General features: G+C 44.3%; 1 protein-coding gene across 1 annotated transcript in view; it reads right to left on the bottom strand.

The window, feature by feature from the left end:
* The window catches only part of L3MBTL2 (L3MBTL histone methyl-lysine binding protein 2), a 329,605-nt gene that overhangs the window by 240,895 nt on the left and 64,790 nt on the right, over window positions 1-23,920 (bottom strand). The window contains exons 3-4 of the mRNA XM_086958249.1: window positions 4,129-4,262; window positions 2,780-2,930 (exon numbers count right to left, since the gene is read on the bottom strand). Coding sequence (XP_086814375.1) covers window positions 2,780-2,930; window positions 4,129-4,262 — 285 coding nt within the window. The remainder of the gene's footprint in view (window positions 1-2,779; window positions 2,931-4,128; window positions 4,263-23,920) is intronic.

The following is a 23,920-nucleotide window of genomic DNA, read 5'->3' on the forward strand; positions in this document are numbered from 1 at the left end:
GGGCGGACTGGCTGTCATTTATAGGGAGGGGTGGTCCTTTGCTGCTGAGCCTCCGATTGCGGGTGTTGATGGCGAGGTTCTTCACTTTGCTATAAAATTATCCCCGCACTTCACCTTAGGTGGTTCCGTGATCTATAGGCCCCCTGGCCAGGCCAATCATTTCCTTGACTCCTTAGAAGAATATATAGTGCCGCGGGCCTTAAGCTTCCCTAGTTTCCTTTTGGTCGGCGACCTTAATATTCATGTAGATACCCCTGACTCACCGGATGCCCGCAGGCTCGGCGAAATTCTTACCCTGGCGCAGCTCAATCAATGGGTTACTGTCCCAACTCATGAGGGAGGTCATCTGCTTGATCTGGTCTGCTCCAATTTCCCGATTCAATCTGTGACAGTGGAAAAAACAACTTGGTCTGACCATGACCTGGTCAGGTTTGAGTGGTTATCTGAGGAACCTGGTCCCACGCCCACCATCTGTCACGCCCAAAAGATTAACTTGCCCGTGTTTAGACAGGCCCTGTCCAGAGCTCGCCCGAAAACTACGATGCTTCTGGACAAGGCGGTCGGCGAATTTAACGAGTGGGTGCGGCAGGCGGCCTCTGCTTCCATCAAACGTACAACTGTGTCTAGGGTACGACACTCTCCCTCCCAACCATGGTTCTCTCCTGAACTGAGGGTGATGAAACTTGGCTGTAAAAAATTAGAACGTGCGTGGAGATGCAGCTATAGCCCAGAGGCTAAAGCTGCTCTACGTCTAGCACAGAAAAGTTATTATGCAGCCATCAAGGGAGCAAAGGGGAACTACTACGCAGGGCGTATTGCAAAAGCAGATAACAATAGCAGCGAGATCTTCGCCATTGTCAAGAGCTTTGTTGCGCCTGTAGCTGATGCAGTTGCTCTTCCGTCCTCTGCGCAATGGTGCGAGGATTTGTCCACCTTTTTTATTAGTAAAATAGCGAGGATCCAACAGGACCTTATGGCAGGTATGTCTGCTGACTGTGCAGTGACTGACATGTGTCCCATACTCTGTCCCCATTCTGGACAACAGCTTCTGAACTTTGGCCAAGTTACTGAGGGTGATATTCTGCCCCTCTTGCAATCTCTGAAATCGGGTTCTCCCGCTGATCCGTGCCCGGCTCGAGTGCTTTCGGAGGTGGCGGATTTGGTTTGCTCTGAGATCACTCAGATAGTGAACCTCTCCTTGGCTTCAGGGGCGGTGCCGCTTGGGTGGAAACAAGCCAAACTTCTGCCGCTTTTGAAGAAGCCAGGACTGGACGCGACGGTTCCTGGGAACTATCGTCCAATATCTCTTTTGCCAGCACTTACGAAAGTTTGTGAGAAGGTGGTGCTTCAACAATTGGAGAATTTTGTTGAATCTTCCAATGCCCTCCATCCTGCCCAATCGGGTTTCAGAGCTACTTATAGCACTGAGACAGCGCTAGTGGAGATGACTGAGGCGATCTGGGACTGTCTGGACGGAGGCGGTAGGGCGGTCCTAATTTTATTGGACCTCTCTGCCGCGTTCGATACCGTCCCCTACGATCTCCTTCTCGCTAGGCTGTCCTCTATTGGCATTGGGGGAACGGTGCTGTCCTGGCTGTCTTCGTTTCTCTCCGACAGGTCCCAGCAGGTCTGGATGCCCCCCCACGCTTCGAATCCTAAACCACTTCTCACGGGGGTCCCCCAGGGCTCCACTCTTAGCCCCTTACTGTTCAATGTTTACATCACCCCCCTGGTTTATCTAGCGGAACAGTATGGGGCTAAGATAATTGGGTATGCGGATGATACCCAACTGCTGTTCACCTGGCCTGACGATAAATTGGACCCATCAGTAGTTCATCGGTGTCTGTCCTCTGTATTTCGCTGGCTGACTCAGGCCCAGCTGAAGTGCAATGAGGACAAGTCGGAGGTGCTTTTTTACGGTTCCTTCCCCCCTCTGTTTAAGAACACACTGTGGCCCCCTAACATCCCTAGCCCGAAAGAGATGGGAAGACCGGCTAAAAACCTGGGCATCTGGTTTGCAGAGGACCTCAGATTTGAGGAGCATATAAAAAAGCTGACTGGCACCTGCTTTGCCACATTGAAAATGCTCCGCAAGTTTTTTCCTCTGCTCCCTAAAGAGGCTAAGGAGACGGTTGCCCGAGCTCTTATACTGGCAAGGCTGGACTACGCGAATGCTTTGTTCAGCGGTATTCCGGCCTACCTGGTGAAGCGCCTGCAAATCATCCAGTACGCGGCCGTCCGTCTGATTTTTAACATCCCCAGATGGAAGAGCGTACGGGCTGAGATGAGCACCATTCATTGGCTCCCGGTTGCGCAGCGCATCTTGTTTAAATCTCTGGTGCTGGCGTTCAGAGCCATTCACAACCAAGGCCCCATCTATTTGAGAAAGAGATTTATTTGTTATGTGCCAACCCGCTCTCTTAGATCTTCCACGCAGCTGAAACTGTACCTTCCCCGTTTCAAACGTGCCAGACTTGGTGGCCAGTCAATCTCTGTGATTGTGGCCAGGGCGTGGAACGCTCTACCTCTTCATCTGCGTTCCTCCCAAACCGTGGCGTTATTTAAGAAAAATCTAAAAACACACTTATTCAAGAGTTTATTATAAGTTGTTTTCTCTGTGGTTCTGTTTCCCGCCTTTCCCCTCGCGCCAGGATACTCTCAAGTAACGGAGCGCGCTACAAAATAGTTTATACATACATACATACATGCCTCCATTTGCTGCACCACTATATATCCATACTCAACCGCTACAGCATTCCTCCAACACATATCTACTCACCTCCCAAGGTCCTGCTCTCACTATCTTGACTTGGCGGGGGTGGCGTGCCACATGTCTGCTGTCCGGGGCTCGAGGTGTTCAGGTAGGCACCAATCTTTGATGACCAGGAAGCCTTCTGTAGCACTGTTGCTTTTTTCGTAGGGGGGATGCCCTGAAACCAAAGAAAACTGGTCATGAAATCGGTCAGACAAACTCCTGTCCAGGAATGGGGGGGGGGGGGGGGTCTACCATCCAACCTCACCATCATGTTCCACTAGGGATTTACACTACGGTCGTTCAATCGGATGGCTTTCCCCACCGACATATTTGTGATGAACGCATTCTCATACGGATGAAAACAAAAGAACACTCAATTCACAAGCCACTGGTGACCAGTTACCTGGCTGCCAGACATACTTCAAGTCAAGGGAATAAATGAACTCAACAAGAAAGGGGAATGACAAAAAGGGGCAAAGCCTGAGAATATGTATTCAATGTGCACAGTGAACGAGACAAACTGGCATGTCCTCAGTTGCTCATCGGCTGTCACTGAGCAGGTTTCTATAGAACTAAAAAAAAAAACAATACTATATGCTCTTTAGATAGTATCTAAATTATGCTTTAGACTGACATACATCGTATTTGAAATATTGCGGAAGTTAGTTACATGTGTGTCACTTAATGGTCTTCAATAACATGTAACTGCTTCAACCACAAGTTACATAATGCTAAACTCCAAAGATGAGCTTGCCCAAACGATTTGTGCAAGGTTTCAGATTTCCTGAGTCATAATTGCATAGCAGTGAGCACCCTCCTCTCTGTAATGGAGTGGACCGGTTTATTAATGGGAGTAGTGCGGAATTTAGAAACGCAGTGGGCAACCTCCACAAAAGGTAATAACAAGGAGACAAAGGGCCAGTTTAGGAAGGCTGCAGTGCCAGCCCAGAGGAATCCATGGTCATCGAGTTGGCGGTGTTCATAGACCTAAAGGAGGACATGTTTAAGAAGGTGAGTTTGGACATCAGCCTTGAGGCAGAGTGATGATCCGAAGTAAATACAAGGATGTGAAATGATAGTTTCTTTTTGGGAGAGCAATCAACTTCTCCAAAGAGAAATCACGTCTGCTTTTCCTACGTGCCACAATGGAACCACCCAGTTGAAAGAAAGGGGATTTGTTTAGGAAGGCTGCAGTGCCGACCCAGAGCAATACATGGTCATCGAGTTGGGGGGTGTTCGAAGACTTCAAGGATGACATGTTCAAGTAGGTGAGTTTGGACATCAGCCTTGAGGCAGATATTCATACTGACCAGAAGGGGCTGCACAAAAAGACGCAGGGGGTGGGGGGGCGGGGGAGCAGCGTAGACACTGACCTTGAGGCGGGCGAGAATACTGGCCTTCTTGGAGTTTGACGAATAGCTTCTGGAACAGGATACACTGCAGAAACGCTTAGTTTTGGAGAAGAAGGTATCTCTGGTTCCCACAATGCCACACATCTCGCAGATTGCTGTGGAGGGAAAGTGAGGGGGCAAAGTGGAAAGGTCAGCGATGCAGGATTAAGTGGAAAGGAGGTGTAATAGGAAAACGATGCAGCTAGAGTGAGGTGAAAGGAGAGAGAATAGTTAAATGGACATGGGTATGAGAGAAAAAAAAAGATGGCTGTAGTAGGAAAAGCATAAAGAAAGCAATGAAGAGAAATCAAGCACCAATGTAGCAAACATAGAAATGTGACAAGGGAGAAAGAGGGAGTAAAGGTATTCGAAGAGAAACAAAACAGAGCGAAGATGTAAAAAAGCTTTTTTTTTTTTTTACCTTTAAGGGTATATAAAACATTACATACTTATTTCAAACCTTCACTTTACCATTATTTCGAAGCTGTGGCTAAAAGGAAAAATTCCAGGGTTCACAGAAACAAATTGCCCACCCTGATTGAGGTTTGCTGCAATGCAAGGTGGTGCATCCAGTTTTAAGTACCAAAGTACACACCATGAGGATAATTTGGATTACTCCGGTCTCCTACGCCAACATGGTTAAGCCCAAGGACTACTATTCACTTATACCATCAACTATCTTAGTAGCCCATTTATCGGCTTTGTATTTCACTCGTCATATTTGATATTTAACATGAATCAAATGTGAAAAAGAACATAAAACCCCCATCAACCACCCCATTTCTCAGCCTAAGCCAGAGATCATTACCCATGTTGATTCCTGCCATAATGTAACTACGTCACTCTTTAGCACAGAAGAGAAATGCAACCACAGCTTGCTGGAATGAAACAGATCCCTGCCCAAATCACACCATTTATAAATGGAAAACTATAAGAACAGGTATAGGGCAGAGAGGTCATAAAAAGAACCCTCCCAAGCATTTTAATGCATCTCTGAAGAGCTTGAAGCATTTCTCACTCTTAAAATACAGAGTTTGCCAGCCTATGCATTTTTATTGGTGTAACAAACAAAATGAGCACTGGCAAAGCCAATAAGTCTCGCCTTTGCGAGAGCTATTGACTTTGCCAGTCTTTCAGCCATATTGTACAGCAGCATAGTTGCTGTTCGGCATAGCTAAAAATTTGTGGCGTGGCATAGAGTGTCATGGCATAGAGAAGAACGGAGTGGGGTGGAATACAGTGGCACAGAGTGGAGTGGCGCAGAGCAGAATGGCAGAGCAGAGAGGCACAGTAGTACAGTTGTGGGTTTAAGTAACTTAAACAAGGAATCAAACTTAAAATCAGTGCATAGGTATGTGGAACGAATGTCTGTAAGGTAACAAAAAATAAGCATGGGGCAACAAGCATTATGATGGTGTAAATGTGTTCGTGGTGACATCTATACATTATAACAGCGTAATCTGTTCCAAGTAAAAATGCATTTTATTTTAGATGTACAAGTAAGCCAAAAAATGCAGGTGTAGATTAACAATGTCTAAATACAGAAAGAAATAAGAAAGTAGCACGAGAACTGGAAACAGAGGTACTGCCCTGATATGCGTACCACCTCAATCACAGTACAATCAATGGAGGCACACTAATTAAGTTGAATCAATCAGTGCTTGGTCCATGTTCCACAGAAAGAAAAGGAAGGGACACAAGGCACGCGCTGGACAAATAGGACGCAGCCAAGAAGAGTGACAAAGAAGCCAACGAATGGTAAGCGGGTTCCAAGCTCTTTATTGTAAACAATACCCCTCGTAAGCGAGAGCTCATGCGCTCACCAGCGAAACAAAAATGTACACAAAAAAGTCAGATAAATATATTATTTTTTGAAAAACAGATACATCAGTCCATTCATAGCATTTAAGGCCTAACACCACCAGTTGATTATATACAGTGTAAACAAGCTAGAATAGTCATTGTTTTCAAATTGTAGCACATCATGTTTAAGTATAGAATTTTACAAGGATAGCCGCATGCAGAAGAGACACTAAGTGACCACAGAGAGACCATGCAAAAGAAAACAGAAGAAAAAAACCAAGTGTAAAACATACCATGCACTTTCTGAATAAGACTCAAATTTTACATTCTAAAACGAAAAAGGTGGTGCATAATCAGTATGTAAACTAAGACCAGCACCAAGCTGTATTGCATTTTACTGTATGATAGCATTTTTATTTCACTTTCCTACCTCTTACCAATGACAAGTCATTTTACATTTGGTCAAGTTGGTGGCTGAGGTGTAAAAATAGGAGATAAGTATAGGCTGCAGTTTAATCTTCTACTGATTGCGGTTAGGGGGCCGTGTGTGGTGCCCAGAGCCTGTGCTCAAGAACTGAGGCAATGGCATTAAGAAGAATCTTGCATATGGAGTTTCAGGCAAAGTTAACAGCAGAGATAGTTGTGCATTCTGCTTACAGAAACCTGTCATTTATAGCTGTGGTGTCACCTAGATCCAGTAAGGAAAAAGGTATGTGGATTTGCTTTCAAATTATAGGTGTGCGTATTCTCCTCAGGAACGTATAGTACAACTTGCACGATTGTCCTTAGAAGGAACTTTCACCTATGCAGATTTTATGAAAGTAAGGAATGAAGCCCATCTGAGGTTTCTCTTTTAGCTATACAATATGAGTTTAGGTTGCAGGAAAGTTGGTCCCATCTCATGGTGATCAAGGCAAAGGGCTTTGAAAGATATTCTTCTTAAAAATAGTAGCCAATGCAGAGTCTTGAGTGCAGGGGTAATGTGGTCCTATCTACACATGTTTAGTTGTTGTCCTTCTACAATGTTATGGATTTGTTGAAGCTTGCCAACTGGTTTCCTGCAAAAGTCCAAAGTAAAGGGCAATTGCATAAATAAGATGTCACATCACTAATGCTATTGACGGTAGGCAGATGCCCAAGAACAGAAAGATACGTAAAACTAGAATGCAGTGTAGAAGGAGTCTGTTGTCACTCTGTTAACTTAGAGTTGGAGTGAGGTGCTGGAATACATTATTGCAACTCAGTAGTTCAGGGCGGTGTTGGCCCCATCTTGAGATGATGCAGTCATGGTATTGCAGGACTCCACAAGTATTTTATAAAATTGGATGTGTTACGTTTGTTACGTTTAAGATTACTCTTCAGCATCCAAGACTTAAATACAGTAGGCAATCACCTACTCCTTTAGTCTTGATTACCGATGGTCTTTCCTGTTTTAGGAAGATCTAAGTGCTGTCATTCTAGATGGGACCAGTAAGCTTGAAAGAGTTCACCAGGTTAGGAAGAGGTGGTAGGTCCACAATGAAAAAGGAGGGGCTGAATTTTTATGTGTTATTAGAAGAACCACCTCACAGGAGAAAGGTGAAAAGCTGAACAAAGGTAATGTGACAACCTGGAATCTATCCTTAAAAGAGGCTGTACCCAACTCTGGCCTGTAACAAGGATCCCTATATCATATAGTCTTCAGTGGTCTACAGTGTCGAACTTTTATGAGAAGTGGCTCCAAATAGCATCAAACGATTTCTATGCATCATCCCAGATGAAGTTTAGTGCAGATTCAGTGATTCTTCCAGGTCCAAATTAAATATATTGTAGTGTAGTTACCTGTAGATCTAGAAGAAACCTGCTTTTTCCATGAGTTACCCATAGGGCCCATTTGTTACCTGTCGGTAGGTTGCTGGGTCGGCCTGGTCCAGTCATCGTCTCAAAAGAACTGGTTTGACATGGATGTTTTCAGGTTAACTGAGAGTTCCCCAGTTGCTAGGAGGAATTGATCCTTGCTTTCACAGGGATGGCAGCAGAAGATCCTAGGAAGGCTTTAAAAAGGTTTGGGGGTCAGGGATCTGCTAGAGACCTTGTAATGTTCATACCTTTGATTAAATCACAGTGTTCTTTTATCTTAAAGGGTAAAGGAGCAGTTTAAGCAGAGCGGTGGTGAAGCCCGTTTTTGTATGGCTGCCAATGGAAGCCTTTATTTTGGTAATTTTTTTTAGAGAAGTGAGATTTAATGTTAATGGCTTTTAAGATGAAGTGCTTTTTTAAGGAATCACCCAGCACCTAAGATTGATTTACAAATGTTGAGTTACTTGTTGGGTTGAGGAATTTAGCAACTATTTCGAATAGCCTTCTGGTTGGGCATGTAGCATCTGAGATGCGTTCGGATTCCTAAGATGTTGGTTTCCTGATGGAAGCTTTTAATATTCTATGCTGTCTTCGAAAGAAGATTTTTATTATTGACATTTTTACTCAAAAGGTCTTTTGAGACACCAGGCTTCCGTTTTACAAATGCTTTATATCCCTGCAAACCCTCTTGCTTTTGTCTGTGCAACCGAAAGAGTGCTTTTTAGAGGGGTAGTACCAGTCAGTCAGTGTCATCCATAGATCTGACCATTTAATAAACACTTCTGAGCCCAAGAGGAGGGTGTTCATGACTTTAAGACTAGACTCTGAGATCTAGTAGATATGTTTGTGAGGATGTCCGCTGATAGCTGAACTGATCTGGCGAGGCAGAGGTTGAAACAAATAATATGGCCATTATTTCATGTATTGAGCAGCTTTTCAGCGGAAGACCTATAATGAAGATAGCACTTAGGATGTGGGTAATCAAATGGGTGGAACAAGTGACCATCAGATGGAAATTGAGCACTTCACATTTAGTGAGTAGGTGCAAGGGTAAGGCGTAGTGTTGGTTTCCAACCAGATGTTGAGATCTAAGAATATAGAAATTCAGATGGTCCACTATAATGCCCGAGTGGGAGTCCAGAGTGTGGAATGTAAAAAAAATATCTACCTGCACATGGGACAGGTTGCTTCATAGATCCACTTGTCATGTAAAAAATCCACTTGTCCATTTGGTGCACGTAGTGCAGCGATAAGTTATGGCTGCATCTTGCTCTGATTATGCCAGGGCTCATACTATAGAAGGGTTTGAATTATAGCAAATCCTGCATTTTGCCACCTTTCTACAAACCTACATACTGGAGCTGGAGGTAGCGTTAAGTAATAGAGCCAATGTTAGAATGTGCTTTGAGGTCTGTGCAAACCTACTAAGTTGAATGTTTTAGGGGTTTTCACCAGCTTTTCTCTAATCTTTTCCCATACTGAGAAAGGTTCGAAATTTACTCCAGACAAGGGCAGAATCTCAGAATCGGCCCGTTTGCGTATGGGAAATTGCCTTTTGGGTGTATCATCCCAAAAGACCCTCGCACAATAGGAATCGCAAATTGAGATTCCTTAGATGGAATTCTGAAAGCACCCAATTTGTGTGATTTTGCCTTTAGAAATCTCAAATTACCACCAACTCCATGGTAGTGGTAATTTGCGATTTCTTTGAAAAATTCACTATTTTGCATTTTTCAAAGCGCCATGTGGCGCACATACATGCCCTTAGGGCATGTATGTGCATCACATGTGCACACATGCTTATTTCAGGGGTGCAACAGGGTCTCCTTTTGACCCCCTTGCACCCTTGAAATTGCATTCGCAATTGGCAAGTACCTAATGGATACTCGCAAATTGCGAATATTCTCCCATTCAATCCTATGGGCCTGTAGGCCCATAGGAATGAATGAGAAGGTTAATTGCGAATTGCAATTTACGAATCGGAAATAAGGAACACGCAGGAATCGCAATTAATATTGCCAATCCTACAAACATTGCCTTTCGCGAGTCCTTAATAGCGAATCACTAAAAGTCGCTATTAAGGACTTGCAAAACGCTTTCTTGATGCATATGTCCTCTGGCCCCTAATTAGGTCTGGAGTTACCGGAGACTTTTAGTTTTTATTAAAATTCTGTCTCTCTATCTATAGACTGGCTTCACTGTGAGTGACCGCATTCTACTCTTTCACAAGGAGCATATCTGCACACAAAGTGGTTTTGTTCCGTGCCAGAGACTACTGTTGCAATGTGTGGATTTTGAGACCAAAAAAATATTTCCTTTTGCCAATGTTTGCTATAATGGTGAGGGCCTGGCAGCTCCCTACTTTAATCGAAAGTAGGGGGAGGAGATGGATCACGCTAAGCAGCAGACAAGCAATGATTTTCACTCTGTGGCTGAGTAGTCTTTAACGGGCGATGTGTGTAGGGCATATTGGTGTGACCTCGCTAGCCCGCCATTGTTATGGTTCAACTGATTTCTGTAGATCAGCTATCCATCAGAGATTGCCTTATGAAGTATTGAAAAGAATCATCACTTAGCTGGGTTTCAGAAATGAAGAGAATAACCACGATTAGATCAACAGGCAGGTAATGGATGTGTTTTTTGGCATTATACAGTTATTTGGCCTTTATTAGCATGTTAGATGGTGTCCGTAATGTCCCCAATCAAGGGCTGTAATCTTGTTTGATCAGTGGTATTAATGATTGCTATCGGCGCATAGGAAGTATACAGCCATTAGGACATGCCGCAGTCAACTGCCAATCTATAGACACTGGCGACTGCTCTGTGGTTTCCAACATTTGAAATGGAGGGCAAGATAGGATTATTAGTTTTTCGCTTATGATACTTTGTGGCCACTTACTTCTGTCATTATCAACAAGTATGACTTTTGCTGGTTCTTCTAGTTCATACTGCTGCTGGGCTAAAATCTTCTGATTCTCTTCTCCGATTGGAAAATCATAATGAGAATGTGCTTTAGATGATGTCCGATGAATTCGTATTTGTGTCCCAGGTCAGATGATTTAGTTTGTCTGGGGTCAGCTGATCCTTGTGTTGGTTGTTGAGAGGATTTTTCCAAGACTTTTGGCAGCCAGGGTGATGCTAAACTAAGGTCCAGCTTTGCGGACTACACGTCAAAAGGTAGTGAATGAGTGGACGTAGAGGTTTCCTATGCATCGTATGGCCAAGCTCTACTTTTTTTTTTCTGATGGATGATCATGCAATTATTTTAGTTGTTGCGCTGGCTAGTGCAGCAACAGCGCTACTGAAACAGGTTTGTCAAGTTAATCCAGATGGTAATATAGCGACATCACTGGTTGTTACTCAGGTCAAGTCTAGGTGGAGGTTTATAGAGCTGGTCCAGAAGGCAATAAAGTGACTTCACTCGGTTTGGTGAGATGGGAGAGGCAAGTGCAGTGCGAGCACTCAGGATTGGTAGAGTAGTGGGTAGGTGATAAGGTAGGATAGGAGGGTTGGTAGGTATATGTTGAAGGAGAATGAGGTGGTGTGAGAAAGAAAGGAGTGAAGAAAACGGACAAAGCAGTGATCCTGCAGAGGTGAGGGAATATAGTACGTTCTTATGGTATGCCTGTTTACCACCATCTTTAATGACGGACAATACCGTCAGGGAAGTTTGAGAAGGGAAATCACAGGTACATCTGAAGAGGGAAACCAGAACTGAATAACAAAACATTAGGGGCCTACTGCCACAAAAACCCAGTGTCCTACATATATTCTTTTTAACATGCAGCACTTGATTCACCATGAGATTTCATGGCCACAGGTTCGAAGTTCTTTAACATACAAACAGGTATGTCTCTGACGATAACTGAATTACAAAGTGGAAGGTAATGGGGCTAATGGTGCACGCAACTGGTGGTATGCTTCAGGCCAAAGCAAATACAAGATCCTTAATCCCATTTAAAGCTAGAAGCCTACGCAAAAATAGACAAACAATTACACTAAAAGGAGAGATGGGAGACAAAGGCGGGAGTAGCCATCACTAGCAAATATACTTTTGCAGACAGCACTTCCTTTAAATCAGATTAATGAGCAAACAGACCATGAAATTGAATGGCTTTTATTTAGTTATACAATTTCAGAGTTACGTCTCCACTCAAGTCAAGGTACAATGTTGCAGAACAGACTCCCTGTGTTTCCTTCTCCATTCAATCCTCCCTGCCCAGGCAGGGACAAGCACAAGTTGTTGTGAAAATGATCAACAATGAAACAGGATGTACTTCTATAAATAACACTAACCTGTTGCAGAAGTACAGCACAGTATAGATCATGCCAAAGTGTTTCAACCTCAATAAACCTAAAAAGAATTAGGTCTTCTTTAGAATTAAAGCACAATCATTATATGGAGTGAGTTGGAACTACATCAGGAGAGCTGTGCTATTTGAACCACATAAAGGTGTGGAAGGGATAAAAAAAAACTAAGAAATTGTGTATAAAAGAGCGGTGGACGCACAAGGCAGGCTCTCCGCATCCACCGTAAGTGAAGAACATCACGTATGGTCTGCCCCTAGAGCTCGAGAGACTAGATCCACCTCAAAACTAGCCAGAAACAACAGCCCACCTCGCCACCAGCCAGATAATGAAAGGATGGCAGAGATCGGCAATGGATTATTGAATGTAAGGCCTGGCCACCCAGAAGGACAGTGCAATGCAATCGGGCCTTTACCAACACTAGATCTTCTCAATCACCCTCTGCTGTTACCAATGCCTCGCTAGACACTCTAGCAGAGTGCATGCAGTCTGGTGTGCTGTACTATTTAAATAAATCAAGCCATCTTACCAAACAATCTCATCAAGTGAGGGGATGTCTAGTCTGAAAAAACAGAAAGTAGCTTATGGTACTGCATTACTCTCTCTCTCAGATGGAGTGGCTTTTCTCAGCACAGCATTTAAGACTAATTCCAAGAAGGGCTGAATTGCTGGAGGTGAAGGTGGGACTTTTTGGTACTGATGGTGAACCCCAACTTGTGGACCAAAGACAACGGTGTCTGAATGTGGGCTATGCATTGCTCTCTGCTGCTGCTCTTGATTAGCCAGCTGTCTAGATAAGGAAAGGTATGACTGGTGTTTCTGCGCAGATGCAGTGCCGCCACCACCACCACCACCACTAGGCACTGTGTAAACACCCTTGGACTTGTAGAGAACCTTAGTGTAGCACCTTGAATTAGCAGTGTTGTCCACTTATCACAAATCTGTGATGCCAGTGGTGGGCTGGATGTATGGTGATGTGAAAGTAGGTTTCTTTTAGGTCCCCTCTTTGGAGCAAGTGCAACAGGATAACATCCTGCAGGGTGGTTATGTAGAAGTGTTACAACAAAATGTAGTGATTTAAAGACCGGAAGTCTAGGGTTGGTCATAGGCTGAAAAAAGATGCTCCATATCGAACAGCCAAATCAACAGATGTTGCTTAACTATTGGCAAAATGCCAGAGAGTCGTAGCCACATATGGCATCACAGAAGGATACTGGTGTTCATCTCTATGAAGGCAGTGTCTCTGCAGCATAAAACGACGCATGCCAAATGTTTGCACTGGAGATTACCTTACACTCTACTAGCAGTTCTTGGCCTCTTTTCTGATGGGCCCTTAAGAGGTTTTTCATTAGTTACTCATTTTCTTCTCAATCGTGGCAGACATACCAGAAGAGCAAGCCAATAGTTTATAATTATTCATTGTGTGGTGGCCCCCAATGACAAATGCTTCCCTGCTGCATCTATTTTTTGCCTGGGGTAGCAGCTTCTCCTGTTGCTTGGGCTGAGGCTTAATTGGTCTCTAAGTTGACTACCAGCGAGTAAGGTGGGACGTGGCTGCTAATTTATACAGAGTCATCTACAGACGGTGTAAACTTTTTCTCTACTTGGGCGTGTTAAAGCTGGCCTTCATCAGGTCCTTAAATTCCCTGGGTTGGTCTTGAGCATGCCTGGGTGCATTGGGAGGTACTACACAAACCTCTTGGTCTTAGAGAAGGTCTCAATGAGTAATGGGTCCAGTTTTGGGTCATCTGGAGGGCCAGCATTGTAGTAATTCCAGGGATCATCTCACTTAGCAGGCGCTAAAGCCTCATAAGAAGGATCCCTGGGTTGGCACAGGCCTTCCTGACCACTTTCTGTGTGGACTGGCTGTGGAGAGGACTGAAGAGACACTGAAAGTGGACGGGTGTGAGGGCAAAGAGGTGGTGAGGTGCAGGAGGTGGTGGTGAAGTACTGGTAGCCACGTCCTTAAATCTATTTGGAATAGAAGGAGTCTCGAAAGATCTTCCTCAAAAGTAAGCCTCCTATTCTCTAGGATTGTGAGGTCATCTGTGGGTGCACCTGTGAACGGGAACTGGTCAGGAATTCCCCTCAGTGGAATGATATTCAAAGGTTTTCGTTTGTTTTGTGTTCAAGACTTCTTGGAGCGGGATCATAATTGGGTCCTCGCTTGTGTTGGACCTTTGAGTCAAGGGTCCTTTGGCACGGACCAAGGCGCCAGTCTAGCTGGTGGCCTCAGCTTCAAAGCTAGTTTCTTGGGCTTGAATAGGTGGCGATGGCTGGCAGGCTCAACACCCTTTGCCAATGGATGGCTTACTTGGAGTTGCGAGCAGTCCTGAGGTCAAGCGGTTTTAGTGCTGCTTGAGGTTCGGCGCTGCATGTTAGGCTCCAATGGGACCATTGCTGTGCCTGGGCCTGCAGGCACTTTTGAGGTCAAACCATTAGGGTGGACCCTTGTGCATCTGAGGCAGAATAGCGGACGTGGGTGTGGTCTTGGTTTTTGGATGTGCGGGCCCATGGGAATGGCATTCCTCCTCCTTGTGTTCTGACTGAGGCATCATAGGACATCACTTCCGTGCTCTCCTGCCCCTAGTTTGTCAAAACACTCTATGGGCCTGTCACTTCTCCCGCTGCACCGAAGGTATCTTCCTGACCGAAGATGCAGTGGGAGGGGGATCTGGAGTGAATCCTGGCTCTGTATGTTGTAGTGCGCCCACCGCCTCTGGCTTCTCTACCAATGGGTCTTCTTGCACCAATATGCTTTACAGGCGATGCAGATGACCTTTGTTTTCAGGTGATCAGCATAAGTTACATACCCTGTATTGATCTGACCAGGGAAATTCTGTGTGGCGCCCAGGGCAGAACAGGAAGTGTTCTTCATCTAACATCACCCCCAAAAGTCATTCTCTAGGTACAACCTGAGGGCTGCCACTAAACTTCTTTGCAAATAAGTACCATCGGGCCCAGAGCTGCCACTCTAATGTCCAAATGTGATGACAGAAAAAATCTGAGGTGTTGTCTTTGTCCTAGTTCACTGTGGACTGAGTGTATAGTCAGAACAGGTATTGTAATTTGAAAACAAGTTCGAAGAAAAAACAAGATGCAAACACCTGCCCTCAACACTAGATGACAGGAGTATGCAGGGCATGTGTATCTAAAGCCACACATCAGAAAATATTGCTTTCTTGCTTACACAAACCATGCAACAGGAAACAAAGGTACACACATGAAGGTACTCTATAATCTTTACAACTGACAAGCAGACTCCTACCTAAATACTATTGATTTATCTCACCACTTACAATATCTGGGCCTTAACAGCCTTACTTAACAGATAAATGCCCTAATTTAACGGACAAGCATGCCATAGGACATAATGTTCCTTCAGGAAACAATCTCTTACAAGCAGACCAGTGCAGGGACTCCAAGGGGTTTTTCATAATGGGAGGGAAGGTCAAAACCAAGTAATGTTGGCTTAGATAGAAAAAACAAAGCCTAAATAGCAAAGCTCAGTCGCTATATGAAGGTTGATGGATATCTGCTGGGTTTGACAACAACATAAAACGGACTACTACAATTATTTAGCAGCACACCGCACTTGAGTTATGTTAGATTACCTCCTTGTGGATCAGCACCTACTGTACAGGAAGTTGAAAAAGGACCCATAACTATATCAGGCCACTCACAAAATCTCTCAGACGTATACAGGGAGGTTTTCTACTCTCGGGAAGTCAATGGATATTAAATGAAACTGTACTTGGTGATTTGAAACAACATAGCCACTTCTATCAAAGTAAAGAAAAATGCAGGCATGGAGGTTAACATCACAATGCTTTGGATCCCATTAATGTGAGGTGTTGGGCCACTTCATCAGGAGGCCAGTGAGACTCAAGGGTCTTCGATACACCACCGCAAAGGACTTGTGCCAGGAGCTGCTAATTGCTTAGGCAAAAGATAAATGAACTCTTGCAATGTAAGCCTGGAGGAAGGACTTCGCTTTAATGTGGCAAATTAGGGACAACAAAAACATACATCATAATACTTACTAGTTTTTAAGACTAAATAGGATGTGGAAATGAAATGAAATGAAATTTGATTTGTAGAGCGCATGGGTGCCCGAAAGCGTCCCAGCTCTTGCTTAGGGAACCCGTTCTGGTATTCCCCTGCGAGATAACCCATTACTGGGCATCCCCAAGGTGAAAGCCAGGCATCCCGCTGCAATGGGCCGTTGTGGAGATTAAGCAAGCTATTGCCCAGAGTTACAGAGTGGGACTCCATGATTGGAATAGGCACCGAGGCGATTATTGTCGGGTCCGGGGAAATTTGAGCCAAAGACCCGCAGAGGCGGGGAATTGAACCCTGGTCCGGGGCAGACCTCTGCATCAGGGTCTGCCGCTCCAACCACTAAAAAAGTCCAAACAAGCTAGGACAGTCACAGAAGAAACACAAAGTGAGTCACTGGTCAGTGCCACAACTGAGAAGGATAAAGTAAATAGCCTTGACAGATTTTTCACCAACATATACTCCTGGGAGCTGGGAGCTCACTGAGAAAGAACTACAGAACAATATCTTGCTAGGTAATCCTCTACTGACAATATAAGTTAAAGATGGGGAGGTTCTGGATGCACAACATATTGTGGGCAATGAAAAGCCTAAAGTCAAAGACCCTGGGTTCTGCTGGCTTCTCTGGAGGCTACTACCAAAGGTATGGGCCCTTGGTATTAGACATTCTAGAAAAACTGATGAATTCTATTGTAGCGAAGCCAAATCTGGCCCAGAGTATTCATCAGCTTTATCCACCCACCAGGAAAAAATTCTTCTTTTATCCAGTCCGCTCAACCCATTTCCCAACTCTACTTGGAAGAGGTTCCATTGCGGGTTGCGCCCACTTAATTCCCAAAGATTTTTTGCTATGGATTACAAGTTTTTTGAACTTTTACTGTGAGTGATCTGCAATATCAGAATCTCACCTCACAATAAATTCAGGGTAAATGGACTGAGAATGCTAACCACCAGTTTACAAATTAAGACATGTTTGTCCTGACTGCATGTGCGCAGCCCGGCATCTGTGTACAAGTTGCCTGTCGAAGAAGGGACTCTTCAAGGATTGGCACTGATCTCTGGTAGGCCTTATAATTTAAGTGGGCATTTATAGTGTAGCTCTGTAGTCCTTACTGAAGGTCAGTGGTGCTTAAACTGGATTACACATTATAGCCTAATCAGCTTAAGTACAGTTTTACTTCACTTACACATACATGCTACTTGCCAGAAAGTGCTTAAACACCTCATCAGGGGTTTGAAAGCTCTATGTAAACGCAAACCTTTTTCTTCTTCTGTCCCTCCACTAGCCTTCTCAATCCGAATAACTGACTAACATAGCCACCACTCAAATTACTTGCATATTTCACTAAAATAATTCACCACTAATCCTTAATGTGTTCCGGAGTAGCGTGCTACTTGCCGAAAAAGCGATTAAACACCTCGTCAGGGGGTAATAAGTGCTATATAAATGCAATTACAATAATGTCCAGCGAGGTATCAATCTTGGGGTACACATGCACTCAGAGTGTAGCTTTACAGTCCCCAACATCATACATATACTCCTTATGGTACTTTAAGAATAGACATATTACGCCAACTTAGCTCATAAGATTCAAAGTCTTTGTCCACCCTACTGGGCAAAGTTATTCCCTCTGCTCCCCAGCAAACTGAACAAAGACCTTAACATACAATACAGCCATTAACAGTGATTGACCCAGTTCTTGGGAAAGGAAGATGTAGGGAGAAAAATCAGCATCTGCAGCCCTTCGTGTCGAGATCTTGAAGTTTCTCGGAGGAGGGGCAAGTCCAAGGGCGTCGATGGATCTTTATTTTTGTTTGGAAGGGACGCGTATGGGCCCGCTGTCTTACCCAACATTTAGCCCCAGGGGCCCCATCCTCTGGGCCCGACGCAAGTTATAGAGTCCCAGGAGACCCCTGGGATAGAACCACTACTGCCGGGTACCTCGCCCCCTAAGTGCTAGTGTTAGGGAGTGGCGGAACATGCCAGCACACACCCTCAGCCTAGTGCAGGGGAGAACAGAGTACCTCCTACCTGTGAGCAGGAGCCAAAACTAGCGTTGCTGCCAAAAGCAGAAGACTGTTTCCAGTTCCTGCACTTTTGTGGAAAAGCAAACAGGTAGCTGGCCCGAACTGTTAGGGTCTTGGGGCTACCCCTGTGGCCCCCAATGACACCTAGCAGTTCGTGGGTGTTCCGGGTGCAACGGGGCACCACAAAATAAAATAAAAATGCTACAAATGCGCAAGCCAGCAGTAGAGTGGCTTTGCTGCTCATCGGATATGCATGCCTTAGAGGAGGGGATTGCCTGTTATACACTTAAAATGTGTATATTTTCTTGTGGTGGCTCCAGACTGGGCAGGGGCTCCACAGGTACTTTGAAATTTGTGGGCAGTTGCATGCAATGCGGCAGTCCCCCTGAAATTGTTTTAGAAAGAACTCAACCTAGCTTTCCCAGGGGTTTAAATCCCTGACCCAGGGGGGAGGTTTTCCCTGTATTAATAGCACTCATGAAGACTGTACTTTCGCGCAGAGGCTTTGGAGTACCACTCTTGGATACCAAAGTCTGAAAGAATATCAAAATACCTGAACAATCTACATTGGCTCAGGATTGAACACCGGATTAGCTTCAAAACCCTGAGCTACATGTTTAAGATCAAAACCAAAACGGCACCTACCTATCTACAAGCGTTAGCCACCCCTTACCTACCAACAAGAAACCTACGCTCCCAAACTGCAGCAAATTTCGCTGTTCCCAGTTTTAGACTGCAAAGAACTGGCGGCAGATCGTTTTCTGTCAGAGGGCCAATTCTGTGGAACACACTCCCCCTACATATCCGGAAAGAGGAAAACTACGCTAGCTTCCGGAAATATGTAAAAACCTGGCTTTTCCAGAAACAACGGAGATAAAATCTAACTCCGCTTATACCTTAGTCCAACCTTATGTCATAGGCGCCGGGAAACCCTTGTTGGGTAGCTGAGCGCCATACAAATGTAAAAAATAAAATAAAATAATACCCCTACTGGCTGGTCCTGTACCTGCAGTAGCAGTACACTACAAGAAAAAGAAAAACTCTGGACCAATGATTTTTTTATTGAAAATGTTGATGTTGACAATACTATGTTTTACTGTTGGTTCTAGCCCCATTGACTTCCATTGTGAGTCATAACATGTATTGCAGATTGGAACTGTCCCCACTACCTTCAGTGGTGTTACACTGGTGAACTGCAACATGAGGCTACCTTCAATGATTTTCTTCCTTATATTGTGATGTTCCATCACAGGAGGGGGTGAAACTGTGATTATAGAGCTCGGGACTCACTTGGAGTGTAACATGATTTTATTGTGTCAACAAAAGGTATTTCCATCTGCCTCAATGTATATATTTGCAATTTATTAGTATGTGTGCAATCAAAGTACTTTTCCTTTTCAAAAGAAAAAGAACTAAATGGAAAATAATTTGAGATATTGTTGCTGCGTACCAGCGTGCTGAAGTTACTAGCCCACACCACCTCCCCTGAATGGACCATGGACTGCTCAGCTCCTCTACCCCAAGAGAGTCAAGTGCTACAATGGGGTACTTGGTTCCCCTGTAGAAAGACAATTCCAAATGTATTACTTGTAAAGGACTCGCATCCTTCGCAACTAAATACCCAATAATATTACACATGTTAAACTATTACCTAAAATACTAGCATCCATAATAGACAAACCTCTATAAAATCAGATACAGCCCAATCAAATTGCTTTATTAAAAGGTAGAGTGGTGGGAGAGAAGACAAAGAAGGCATAACACATGGACGTGGGAAATGTAGCTGTCCAGAACAGTAATAGGACCTGGACCCTATCTCATACAGGAAATCATCACAAACTACCAGAACCTGGGGGCGGGAAACCCGGGCAAATGGAAGTCATGCAAACAGAGTTAACATATTGAAGGGGATTAGACAAGGTGTGTTGATCTGCAAACCATTAATAGAGTGAATAAGGGACAACCAAAGTATCCATGGGGGGAGGGGGGAGGGGTGGGGGGGGGGGACTAGGACTAGACCGCTTTAAAATCATCACAGCATTTGCTGATGAAAAACTGCTTACTTTAACAATCCCGGAAATGCTGCTGCCAGCATTTACAACAGAATAACTTTCCTTCTAGGTTGTCTCAGGTTTTAAGGGTACTCTGAGGACTTGAATCTAAATGCTGTGCCCAGTAGTGTGTTGAATCTCACGTCCACCACACCATTTCAAAGGGTCGAGAGGGGGTTAAAATATCAGAGGTTACTGGTTACCAAAACGTTACAGAAGATGCCATTTAGAAATGTAAGGAGAGTCAGTTGCACAATTAAGACTAAGGTATTCAATCAGTGTAACTATCAAATCTTTTGACTCTGGCAGATAGCTGGTGTTAAAGACTGTTGTCCGAAATACCGTATTCTTTTCTCTATGCCGGAGTGGACCTCGCAGAATTCGCGGAGTTGCATACAAAAACCCTAAGATTCCACTGAGTTTTGCTCGTACTGTGATTTAGTGCTGGTAGTGCATTCTGGGCAGAAATATCAGCAAAAAGTCGCATCTTGATATGTTCAAGTTGATTTTACTGCCGCGCGAGTAGAAAATCTACTAGGAAAACAGCTCTCTGACCACAACCCTAGGATTTGCAAATCTCAGCAGAAGTTCTGATAGGAACCGAAAATTGCGCTAGTAGATGCCAAATCTCGTTCACGGGCTTGCATTCTGAAGCCTCACATTGTTCCCGTTCTCATTGTGTTGGGGAAAAAAGAAAACAAAAACGGGGAAAAAAAAATCTGCCACACTGAAACTGGCGGAAAACCCACGTTACAAGAGTATTGTGGAGTCGTCAAAATTATCCAACTGCGCTTGCAGAATTAAAATCTTCTTTTCCCCCACTTGTATTCACAATTATAAATGCTGATCCTCACAAGTATTATTTGCAAGGGAGGAAGACTCGTGTAGGATGGCAACAGGAAACCTGCAAACGAAAAAAGGGGACACTGGGAAATCAGTAGTTTCAAATCCACACCATCTGTTAAAGTGGTTCAATGTAGAACCTAGGGAAGGGAGAAAGGTTTGGCTACCTACAAGTGAAGCACATATTCAAACTAAAACTAGACTTAAGCCACTGGTAACTATACCTCCCCAATTCTTAATTAGCATCACTAGATTATGGTAAGAGAAAGGGGTGTTTCATAGAGTGGTTCCAATATATCAGAACCTCTCTGTTCTCAAAGACAATAAGGGGAATCACACCAAAGTCAGACGGAGTCAAATGGAAATCATTAAAATGAGATTAAGCCAGAAGATCTCTGGATTAACTTGTCTTTTGAGGCGAGCCAATAGCATACAGTACGTTTGACCGTGAGGCCAACAGAGTATAGATGAGCTCATGTGATATGGTCATTTAAGGTTCCACCAATAAGGACAGTATTCTCCTGTCCATCACATCAAGGGTCTGTCCAAGTAGGCCACCAATCTTACTTTTAAGGTGCAAGCAAACTAGGACATTAATCCTTGCCTCTGACGCACAGGAAAGCTTTCCCATCTCCCTAGACGCAGGAAAAAGACTTCTTATTCTAAAATTGCTCACCTTTTCTATGCAAAGCAGTGGAATTATTCTCCATCCCCACTTGCCTACCTTCGTGAAAAAACAACACAAGTGCATTGTATCTCCAATTCCAGAAGCAATTATACAAACACAACTCCCTCTATCAATCTGGTATTAGACGTTACAGAAATAAAACGTCATTGACTACAAGGGAATGCTCCACTCAACCGGTCATATGTCCCGTGCAAGCCCATGGTTGTTTTCCCTATGTTAGCCTGAGCACTTTGCAGGCTGCACTCTGCTTTGCGCACGTTCCTACACAAACGTCATTTATTTTGTGCCATGCTGTACTTTCACACAGAGCATGCCGTTGTTTTTTTAGTTCTGGTCTTTCCTGGGATTTAGTCTGAACACCGTAGACAAGGTCAAACAACAATGTTCCTTGTTATTCTGTTCTTGTCAGGCCATAGCACCTAGGCAAAACAAACAAATGCAGCTGTTTGGGAACATGAGCACTTTGTCATATAGGTATGCACAGACAAGCAAATACACAATTGGAGAGAGATTTTCAGTGAGGAGATTACGACTTCAACTGAGATGCAGAACTTTCATCCGTGCATGCTAAGGTACGGGGTCCCTGCTAACACCTTCTGATACATAAATCACTTTGCTTCTGTAGAGGGGTGGGGGTTAGTCTACCCTAATATCTTAACAGCTCCTTTTAGGATTTATGGATTACGTACTATGCTGACCGTATTTGTGTTTGGCATTTGCTTACTTACTGCAGCACGTATACTGCATACTAGAGCCTGATAGTTAAAATAAATATTTTAAACTTTTCTTGTATCTCCGTCAGACCTTATTGTGGACAAGTAAGAGTGTGAGAGCGAAAGGGTGTGTACTGTCACCGTGACTTCTGAGAGAGTCGGGAGTGTTGTGCTCTGGGGTGTCTAATCACTTGTTCCTCTGTGAGTGATTAGGAGAGCAAGTGAGACACTATAGCTAGTCGGTCCTGGGCTCATGGGCACTAAGGTGGTAGGATGACTCAGTCCCTGCCTACTAAGGTTCTATGGTCCCAAGCACAGTTCTGTGACTCCACAGAATCCCTGCAACATGGCGCCTCCAACGTTTGGTCTGGTTCTTATTTGCAGGACCCCTGAATAGCACTTGTGCTTGTCCACCGTACCCTCGCAGTTTGTAGGGACTATTGCTGTAGGTTTTTCAAGCTTGAATTTTAAAAGGTTTTTACCCACTTCTGTGCTACCATTTGAATCCCTTACTCGTGGTTCATGGCTAATGCAGCGTGATTCTGGCTCATTGCTGCACAGCGGTTACTCAAACCTTGTTACAGCATGGAGTCCCCAATGAGGGATCTGACCGTTGTTTTTATGGTCAAGGTGGACCCTGCGTACCGCTTCAAGGTTTTTTACTCCCGAATTACGTTCCCTGCAGTGGATGCAAATTCTAATACTTTTCATTCTTATACAGTAGCTGGTGTTCCTGCGGCTTATCACCCATATGCGGTTATGAAGCTTCATCTTATGGCCTGGGAGGACCAAATTTGGTTTAATGGCGCCCTTCCCATCCTACTGGTACGGTTCAATGTGCCCCTTAAGTACTGATGGGGCCACATGGCCTGTTGTGGCCGGTTTTACGCCGTACCCACATTATTCCAATGCCACTGTGGCGGAGGTACTTTGTTGTACGCTCAGGATGTCCTTTATAGCTGTGCGATTCAATGTATTGCCCGTGCTTTACCTGGGGCTGCGCCTGTTGTGCATGCTCCACAGGGTGGGGTGCTTGTTATTAGCCCAGTTATCAACTCGTGTTTGGGCAAATGTCCTCTTAATTGTAAAGAATTTCCTTTTTGGATTGCTAACAAAAATCGATCAGCTTGATGCTGTTTTTCCCCTTGCATGTCTCCTGGAAAAACATAGGATCCTTACCTTGTGTTTGCCTAATGGTCTGGTTCCCCCTTTGGCCAACTGCAACACCTGGGTGACAATGTTTGCCACAGTGTTAAAATTTGTTATGGCACCCCCTCGATGAGCGTTCTTCTGAACGTTCTCAAACATGTACAGAACGAACAAGTGGCAGGTCCTGCCCTAGATTTGTGAATAAAGCTAGGAGGTAATTTTCCTGTAATCTCCTAAATGATTCTTTCTAATGTTAAAGGTGAAACAGCGTCCTTAATTATACACCAGCAATT

This window comes from Lissotriton vulgaris, chromosome 1_1 (assembly GCF_964263255.1).
Source record: "Lissotriton vulgaris chromosome 1_1, aLisVul1.2, whole genome shotgun sequence".
NCBI lineage: Eukaryota > Metazoa > Chordata > Amphibia > Caudata > Salamandridae > Lissotriton > Lissotriton vulgaris.